The 10,287-nt window shown below is 40.6% G+C and overlaps 1 protein-coding gene across 2 annotated transcripts in view; it reads left to right on the forward strand.

Moving 5' to 3' along the window:
• LOC118389819 (solute carrier family 22 member 5) overlaps positions 1-8,890 on the forward strand; it is a 39,797-nt gene extending 30,907 nt beyond the window's left edge. For both annotated transcript variants that reach the window (XM_052529581.1, XM_035779686.2), the window contains 9 exons: positions 109-212; positions 990-1,144; positions 1,832-2,003; positions 2,140-2,266; positions 2,871-2,968; positions 3,246-3,460; positions 4,291-4,473; positions 6,253-6,388; positions 6,494-8,890. In XM_052529581.1, the coding sequence (XP_052385541.1) occupies positions 109-212; positions 990-1,144; positions 1,832-2,003; positions 2,140-2,266; positions 2,871-2,968; positions 3,246-3,460; positions 4,291-4,473; positions 6,253-6,388; positions 6,494-6,578 (1,275 nt within the window). In that variant the 3' untranslated portion in view covers positions 6,579-8,890. The remainder of the gene's footprint in view (positions 1-108; positions 213-989; positions 1,145-1,831; positions 2,004-2,139; positions 2,267-2,870; positions 2,969-3,245; positions 3,461-4,290; positions 4,474-6,252; positions 6,389-6,493) is intronic.
• The last annotated feature ends 1,397 nt before the right edge of the window (positions 8,891-10,287 follow it).

Genomic DNA, 10,287 nt, shown 5'->3' on the forward strand with positions numbered 1-10,287 from the left:
CACTTTTGGGGCAAATTAAATGTTGTTTTTCAGCATGGGTTTGTTACTAGAGCCTTCTGCAGGTGCTGGTGCTGTCACTTCAGGAATAATGGGTTTGTTTTCCTGCAGTGGGACCTTGTATGTGACAATGAGTGGAAAACTCCTTTTGCCTCGTCGACTCTTTTTGTGGGTTTCCTGATTGGATCCCTGTTGTCTGGACAGCTTTCTGACAGGTACTGTTTCTCCCTGCAATCACTGTGTTCCGTCCTCTACCTGTAGATTGCATGTGGAAAGTCATACATTATCTGTTAACTCTGCCGACTAAACTGCTGTCCTATGATTTAATTTTTATTTATTTATCCGTTATTTTACCAGGTAAGTTGACTGAGAACACATTCTCATTTGCAGCAACGACCTGGGGAATAGTTACAGGGGAGAGGAGGGGGATTAATGAGCCAATTGTAAACTGGGGATTATTAGGTGACCATGATGGTTTGAGGGCCAGATTGGGAATTTAGCCAGGACACCAGGGTTAACACCCCTACTCTTACGATAAGTGCCATAGGATCTTTAATGACCTCAGAGAGTCAGGACACCCGTTTAACATCCCATCCGAAAGACAGCACCCTACACAGGGCAGTGTCCCCAATCACTGCCATGGGGCATTGGGATATTTTTTAGACCAGAGGAAAGAGTGCCTCCTACTGGCCCTCCAACGCCACTTCCAGCAGCATCTGGTCTCCCATCCAGGAACTGACTTGGACCAACCCTGCTTAGCTTTAGAAGAAAGCCAGCAGTGGTATGCAGGGTGGAATGCTGCTGGCTTGGATTGTAACACCCTCTGCTGTCAAAGCATAGACTTGTCTTACATCGACAACCCTATTCAATCAAAACTGGTAACCTGATCATTCGTAACTGGTAACCGGATTGATTATGTCTGATACATTTTTTAAATTGTTTTTCTCTATGAAATGTTTGTTTCATTTAACATTATTTTATTTTCCATTTAGGTTTGGGAGGAAGAAAGTTATTTTCGGCTCTCTTGTTGCCCAGTTGGTCTCTGTGCTCATTCAGGCCTTCTCTCCCTCATGGGAGGTTTTCTGCATTATGTTCACGTTTGTTGGGGCCTCTCAGATATCCCTCTATATCAGTGCATTTGTACTGGGTAAGCATTGACATTAACTAATGTTATACAAATACAAACTGTTATACGCTATGAAATTCATTGAATAACTATGACCATGATCATAAATACAGACCACAGTCAACTTTAATTAGCTGGCCATAAAGTACATGCCATAACACCCAGGTATCATTTGAAAGTTATGCTAGGCATTGCTTCCGTCACTAAAGGTGTTTCTTTCGAACAGCATGCCTACAGAATGGCTGGTAGTGAATGAATCAGTAGACATTGTAAACCTCAGTGAAATTAGCTTGATGTTTGATTATTCGTTGGACTTTGTGTCAAGTAATATTCATATAACAAATGACAGCATGTAGAAATCTCAGATTACATATACCGTATTTGGAGTAAAACCATACGTGACTTTAAATGCCCTGTTCATTTGTTTATTAGCCTATTTATTTTTGTGGAATAGAAGGACTACTCTAACAAGGCTAAATATCTGATTAAGGTTTAGAAATTGAACAATAGAGGAGAGAGTGGACGTCCTTGTTGTACCCCTTGACAAATCAAGTATTGTTTACACTAGGACCTCATCTATGACTATTTCCTTTTAAAGATGGGATAACATTTGGTTCAATTGTTTTGCTCAATCATAGACTAAACTTGATCTCAGCAGACATTTAGAAAACATCTAAATAATAATTTAATATAAATTCTCTTCAACAGGAACAGAGGTGCTGAGTAAGTCCATGCGTGAAGTTTTCACTACCCTGGGGGCTTTTCTGCACTACTGTATCGGCTACATGACACTGCCCTGGATCGCTTACGCAATGAGGGAATGGAGAACACTTCTCATAATCCTGTCCAGTGTGTCCGTAGTGTATATCCCATTGTGGTGGTATGTTCTCAGTAAAAATAGTATGTTTTAATCTTCTGTATGTCTAAAGAAGTATTTATACAACTTAACCAAAACTATAACGCCATAAAAATACAAGCACTGTTACTCACCTCACTATAAACACTGTCTATGTTAGGTTCATCCCAGAGTCTCCACGTTGGCTATACTCTCAGGGAAGAGTAGAGGAGGCTGAAGCCATACTGAGAGACGCTGCCAAGAGAAACAGAGTCACAGCACCAGAGGTCATCTTTAAAGACACTGAGGTCAGTTTCACCACATGTGTTTGTGAAATAAATATAGTTCAGTAATTCAGCTTATAAGAAAGAAACAACATGGCCCAAAGAGCATCTCTGTAGCCCGTTTATACCTGGTGCTAACATGCATCCTTTGTCCCGATCTGATTGTGTCAACATTTTTAGACAGGTGTAGACAATCAAAGGACATCTGATTGTGATCAGATCTTCCTTACCACCTCCAGAGGTAGTCAGGGGCACATTGTGTCTGGATGTCTTACAAGTGTAGACAGATCTGGACACTGAAACCATTTAAATCATCGATATAGCCTCCCTCTAAAATCATTGACAGGTGCCACCATTGACATATGGCATCAATGTGTCAAAATAAATATTATTTTATTATATTAAGAATACCTGTCAAATAACTTGCATACAGTAAGGGACCAGGAAATCTGGTCACATTGCAGACATATTGGATGGATAAGAGACACATTTTAATACCATGTGTAGACGCATGTCTGAAAATATGGGCACAATCAGAATGTGGACAAGATCAGGGCACATATTAGAACCAGGTATAAACTAGGCTCATTACTGTACTTAATGGATGCTTATTTCATCATTTCAACAGTTGGACGTGGCATCTGCACCGAAAAACAAATATAGTATGATTGACGTTCTGAGAACCAGCAACATCAGATGTGTTACATTGATGTGTCTGTTTTTATGGTGAGTGTTATTATCAGAAATAATCATAATAATAGATTGGATTTATATCATATTAGGTGATAGCATAGTGTTTTGGTTTGAAGCACTTTGACACACGCACGCACGCACGCACGCACGCACGCACGCACGCACGCGCGCGCACGCACGCACGCACACACACACACACACACACACACACACACACACTATATTACAGACAATAATTTGTAATGAATAAACTGGTGTTTACTTGATCGTTTTGAGTTTCATTCAAGCCATCTGTGTTGTATCTTTTCAGGATGGCAGTAAACATGGGATATTATGGACTCTCGCTAAACACATCCAATCTGAGTGGAGATCCTTATCTAAATAGTTTCTTATCAGCTCTTACTGAAGTCCCAGCATATGTAGTATCTACAGTGCTCCTCAGGAACTGTCAGAGAAGACCCCTACTGTCAGCTTTCCTCTTAATAGGAGGAGGAATGCTTTTCATGATCCAACTCATCCCTGAGAGTAAGACTTTGAATTTTGATTGTTTAAAATTGTATAATGTTATATAAGATCAAATTGCTAGACAATAAGAGATAATCAAAAATAACGTAATTGATTACCTACGTGACTACTTGGTAATCAAGTTAGATATTTTTTTCTACAGATAGTGTTTTAATTGTAATAATTGTAAATCAACAAACGAAAGTGTGACCACAGAACTGTGATGCAGAACTGTGATGCAGAATTGTGATGCAGAACTTTGCCACCTTTTTTACAGAGGTGAGGTCCTGTGATGAAAAACAATATTACTAATAAGCACACAGGTTCAATACATCCTGTGTGAAGCATGGAAATGAGCAAACAGAGACTGCAATGTACAGCTTGTTTTATTGATGCCTCACATAGCCTAAATGATTCAATCAATATTCAATATTCAAGGTTGAAAACGGAGAGCTCCATGCACAACAGTTAACATCTTCAGTGTCAGCGCTCCTAAAGCACTCCTAAGTCCTGCAGTGATCCCTCACAACAAGTTACAATGCAATATTAACAATCCTATCAACAAGTTCACAAACAGAAGCATAAAAGTTAATAAGTGCATGCCCAGGGAGAAGGAGAGCGGATCTTGGCGAAATGGGCACGCTTGAGCAACTTATGATTCGCTACCAGAACTGCTACTACTGGAATTTGAACTGCATGCACATTCACCCTTCCCCTCTTCCCAGGGCACGCCAACCTCATACAGAGAATGGGGAAGATCTGCTGAGCACTGGGTGAATACGTAGGTCAATCACACTCTGAAAAAAGCTTGTATGCTCACATGTATCTCAATGTCTTTCTCTGTCCTGTAGATCTGCAAGGTGTTGCTATAGCTGTGGAGATGGTTGGGAAGTTTGCCTTCACAATGTCGTTCACCGTGGTCTACATCTACACCGCAGAGATCTACCCTACTGTTGTCAGGAGTGCTGGCGTCGGGGTCTGTTCTTCAGCTGCTCGGATCGGGACTATTGCAGCCCCATACGTCATCTACCTAGGTACAATCACACCTAGTGTCTATACAGTGCATTTGGGAAGTATTCAGACCCCTTGACTTTTTCCACATTTTGTTACGTTACAGCCTTATTCTAAAATTGATTAAATTAATGTTTTTCCTCATCAATCTACACATAATACCCCATAATGACAAAGCAAAAATATTTTTTTTGCAAATGTATTAAAAGTAAAAAACAGAAATACCTTATTTACATAAGTATTCAGACCCTTTGCTATGAAACTCAAAATTGAGCTCAGGTGCATCCTGTTTCCATTGATTGTCCTTAAGATGTTTCTACAACTTGATTGGAGTCCACCTGTGGTAAATTCAATTGATTGGACATGATTTGGAAAGGCACACACTTGTCTATATAAGGTCCCACGGGTTGGCAGCGCAAGTCAGAGCAAAATCTAAGCCATGAGGTCGAAGGAATTATCCGTAGAGCTCCGAGACAGAATTGTGTCGGAGCACAGATCTGGGGAAGAGTACCAAAACATTTCTGCAGCACTGAAGTTCCCCAAGAACATTGTGGTCTTCATCATTCTTAAATGGAAGAAGTTTGGAACCACCAAGACTCATACTGGAGTTGGCTGCCCGGGCAAACTGAGCAATCGGGTAAGAAGGGCCTTGGTCAGGGAGGTGACCAAGAACATGATGATCACTCTGACAGAACTCCAGAGTTCCACTGTGGAGATGGGAGAACTTTTCAGAAGTACAATCATCTCTGTAGCACTCTACCAACCAGGTCTTTATGGTAGAGTGGCCAGATGGAAGCCACTTCTCAGTAAAAGGCACATGACAGCCCACTTGGAGTTTGTCATCAGGCAACTAAAGGTGCTCTCAGACCTTGATAAACAAGATTATCTGGTCTGACGAAACCAAGATTGAACTCTTTGTCCTGAATACGTGTCATGTCTGGAGGAAACCTGGCATCATCCCTATGGTGGAGCATGGGAGGCAGCATCATCCCGCGGGGGATGTTTTTCAGCGGTAGAGACTGGGAGACTAGTCAGGATCAAGGGAAAGATGAACAGAGCAAATTACAGAGAGATCCTTGATGAAAACCTTTTCCAGAGCGCTCAGGACCTCAGACTGGGGCCAAAATGTACCTTCCAACAGGACAACAACCCTAAGCACACAGCCAAGACAATGCAGGTGTGGCTTCGGGACAAGTCTTTGAATGTCCTTGAGTGGCCCAGCCAGAGCCCAGACTTGAACCGGACCGAACATCTCTGAAGAGATCTGAAAATAGCTGTGCAGCAATGCTCCCCATCCAACCTGACACAGCTTGAGAGGATCTGCAGAGAAGAATGGGAGAAACTCCCCAAATACAGGTGTGCCAAGCTTGTAGCGTCATACCCAAGAAGACTCGAGGCTGAAGTTGCTGCCAAATGTGCAACAACAAAGTACCGAGTAAAGGGTCTGAATAAATGTTTAAAACATTTTTTTAGCGAAAGTCTAAAAAAACAGTTTTTGCTTTGTCGTTATGGGGTATTGTGTGAAGATTGATGAGGAAAAAACATATTTAATACATTTTAGAATAAGGCTGTGATGTAACAAAATTTTGAAAAAGTCAAAGGGTCTGAATACTCTCCAAATACCCTGTATACACAATTGGATACTTACAGAGTACAAACCCCATTACAATTTCATTGCACGTCATCCATGCATTCATTGTACCCAAAATCATGTTTTACAATGAATGCTTTTCATAAAACATATTTTCATCAGTTAATAAGGTCTCTCTGTCTTCATGGAGAATGTTCTTTGGTGTTCACAGGGAGCATTAACAAGTACCTCCCCTACATTATAATGGGAAGTCTGACTGTCACCTCGTCCGCTGTGAACCTCTTCCTGCCTGAGACATTCCGCAAAGAGCTACCAGAGACTGTAGAGCATATGCAGCAATGCAAAGGGTATGCCCTACTCTGAAATACAGCATTGGAATGTTCATTTCAATTAAATGTATTTTATGATAATAACAAATATGAATTTTAAATCCAACTTTAATATCTTCACAGTTTGTGCAAAAAAGAGCCACGGAATGCCAATATCCTGAAGAAAGGAGGAGATACCCCAGCAATATTAAATGAGGTCAAACTCTGATAAGAAACCCTGAATTGCCCAATCAGCTCTCCTTAATATGACTCAACAAAACTGTGCAAAGCAGGATAGCAGGATGCTCTATGATAATGTAGACGTAATGTGTGGGGCACCAGATGCTGCAACGCAGGACTGTACCACAGTACAAGCTACCTATTCTGAGGTGACATGGTTATGGAAATGCTTGTACTGTGTAAGTGTGACGATTCCTGATGGAACAGGGGTTCTATTTTCTGTCAGAAAATAGCAATGTATAACTGCAAAAATACAGCAGTATTACCCACAACGGTTGCAGCGAGATTTATCTCAAAACTTATTTTTTTATGATGTCCTTGGTAAAGCTGAGAATATTGACTTGGATGTAAAGTAAACAATGTAACAATGTGTTGCACATGATGCAAGAGAGAGCTGAAGTATTCTAGTTTTGATTAGGGCCATCCTGCCTATTTACAGTGGGGCAAAAAAGTATTTAGTCAGCAACCAATTGTGCAAGTTCTCCCACTTAAAAAGATGAGAGAGGCCTGTAATTTTCATCATAGGTACACTTCAACTTCAACTATAACAGACAAAATTAGAAAAAAAATCCTGAAAATCACATTGTAGGATTTATTTGCAAATTATAGTGGAAAATAAGTATTTGGTCAATAACAAAAGTTTATCTCAATACTTTGTTATATATATATGTTGGCAATGACAGAGGTCAAACGTTTTCTGTAAGTCTTCACAAGGTTTTCACACACTGTTGCTGGTATTTTGGCCCATTCCTCCATGCAGATCTCCTCTAGAGCAGTGATGTTTGGGGGCTGTTGCTGGGCAACACGGACTTTCAACTCCCTCCAAATATTTTCTATGGGGTTGAGATCTGGAGACTGGCTAGGCCACTCCAGGACCTTGAAATGCTTCTTACGAAGCCACTCTTTCGTTGCCCGGGCGGTGTGTTTGGGATCATTGTCATGCTGAAAGACCCAGCCATGTTTCATCTTCAATGCCCTTGCTGATGGAAAGAGGTTTTCACTCAAAATCTCACGATACATGGCCCCATTCATTCTTTGCTTTACAGTCGCCCTGGTCCCTTTGCAGAAAAACAGCCCCAAATCATGATGTTTCCACCCCATGCTTCACAGTAGGTATGGTGTTCTTTGGATGCAACTCAGCATTCTTTGTCCTCCAAACACGACGAGTTGAGTTTTTACCAAAATGTTCTATTTTGGTTTCATCTGACCATATGACATTCTCACAATCTTCTTCTGGATCATCCAAATGCTCTCTAGCAAACTTCAGACGGGCCTGGACATGTACTGGCTTAAGCAGGGGGACTGCAGGATTTGAGTCCCTGGCGGCATAGTGTGTTACTGATGGTAGGCTTTGTTACTTTGGTCCCAGCTCTCTGCAGGTCTTTCACTAGGTCCCCCCGTGTGGTTCTGGGATTTTTGCTCACCGTTCTTGTGATCATTTTGACCCCACGGTGTGAGATCTTGCGTGGAGCCCCAGATCGAGGGAGATTATCAGTGATCTTGTATATCTTCCATTTCCTAATAATTGCTCCCACAGTTGATTTCTTCAAACCAAGCTGCTTACCTATTGCAGATTCAGTCTTCCCAGCCTGGTCTCCAATTTTGTTTCTGGTGTCCTTTGACAGCTCTTTGGTCTTGGCCATAGTGGGGTTTTGTGTGTGACTGTTTGAGGTTGTGGACAGGTGTCTTTTATACTGATAACAAGTTCAAACGGGTGCCATTAATACAGGTAGAGAGTGGAGGACAGAAGAGCCTCTTAAAGAAGAAGTTATAGGTCTGTGAGAGCCAGAAATCTTGCTTGTTTGTAGGTGACCAAATTCTTATTTTCCACCATAATTTGCAAATTAATTCATTAAAAATCCTACAATGTTGTCTGTCATAGTTGAAGTGTACCTATGATGAAAATTACAGGCCTCTCTCATCTGTTTAAGTGAGAGAATTTGCACAATTGGTGGCTGACTAAATCATTTTTTGCCTCACTGTATATTCTTACCTTTACTTTTGGTAACTTTTTGCACTGGAAAAGGCTGTTCAGAAAATAATTGGTTAGACTTGCTTGTTTTTTTTCTCTGAGTTAAACCACTGTACAGAATATGGTAAAGTGTTTGTAATGTAGAGTGTTAGGAATTTTTGTTTGAAATAATGTGTTTTTTGAGTATTGTTTTGCTGTGGCACAAGGCCAATAATTATTTCTATTAGCATTGCTGGTGAACTAATAATGAGGTATCTTTCTCATTCTAGTGCTGAGTACCGCAAAAAATCCCTGAAAAGTGAATATTTTAATAAACGTTTATATTGTCAGTTATTGTGATGTGAAGTTTATGCACCATCAAAAGTGTGACCAGACTCATTCATTGAATAAGACTGTAAACTACTACTAGGCATGGCAAACCCATGTTGGTGATTTCTAATATATCATCAAAATAGACTCATTCAATAAGTTTTACCTGGTTAAGTACAATACCATTGGACATGTATGCTTAAAGTTAAATGTACAGTACCAATTAAAAGTTTGGACACAACTACTCATTCCAGGGTTTTTTATTTGTACTATTTTTTACATTATAGAACAATAGTGAAGACATAAAACCTATGAAATAACACATATGGAATCATGTAGTAACCTAAATAAGTGTTAAACAAATCAAAATATAAAGTAGCCACCCTTTGCATACTCTTGGCATTCTATCAACCAGCTTCATGAGGTAGTCACCTGGAATAAATTAACAGGTATGCCTTGTTGTGTAACCTTTATTTAACTAGGCAAGTCAGTTAAGAATACATTATTATTTACAATGACAACGCCAAACCCAGAAAACTCTGGGCCAATTGTGTGCCGCCCTATGGAACTACCAGGGACTGTAGTGATGCCTCTTGCACTGAAATGCAGTGCCTTAGACCACTGCACCACTCGGGAGCTTGTTAAAAGTTTATTTGTGGAATGTCTTTCCTTTTTAATGCATTTGAGCCAATCAGTTGAGGTAGGTGTGGTATACAGAAGATAGCCCTATTTGGTAAAAGAACAAGTCCATATTATGGCAAGTACAGCTCAAATAAGCAAAGTCCATCATTACTTTACATGAAGGTCAGTTAATAAGGAACATTACAAGAGCTTTGAAAGTTTATTCAAGTGCAATCGCAAAAACCATCAACCTTTGGGATGAAACTGGCTCTCATGAGGCCCGCCACAGGAAAGGAAGACCCAGAGTTCCCTCTGCTGCAGAGGATAAGTTTATTAGAGCTACCAGCCTCAGAAATGGCAGCCCAAATAAATGCTTCACAGAGTTCAAGTAACAGACACATCTCAACATCAACTGTTCAGAGGAGACAGAGTGAATTATTATTATATATATATTTCACCAATAAGAGGAAGAGACGTGTGTGGGCCAAGAAACACAAGCAATGGACATTAGATGGGTGGAAATTTGTCCCTTGGTCTGATGAGTCCAAGTTTTAGATTTTTGGTTCCAACCACCGTGTCTTTGTGAGACGCAGAGAAGGTGAAAGGATGATCTCTGCATGTGTGCTTCCCACTGTGAAGCATGGATGAGGAGGTGTGATGGTGTAAGGGTGCTATGCTGGTAACACTGTCTGTGATATATTTAGAAATCAAAAGGCACACTTACTTAACTGGCATGGCTACCACAGTATTCTGCAGCGATACACCATCCCATCTGGTTTAAGCTTAGTAGGACTAT

Source organism: Oncorhynchus keta, chromosome 11 (genome assembly GCF_023373465.1).
Source record: "Oncorhynchus keta strain PuntledgeMale-10-30-2019 chromosome 11, Oket_V2, whole genome shotgun sequence".
In the NCBI taxonomy this organism is placed as follows: domain Eukaryota; kingdom Metazoa; phylum Chordata; class Actinopteri; order Salmoniformes; family Salmonidae; genus Oncorhynchus; species Oncorhynchus keta.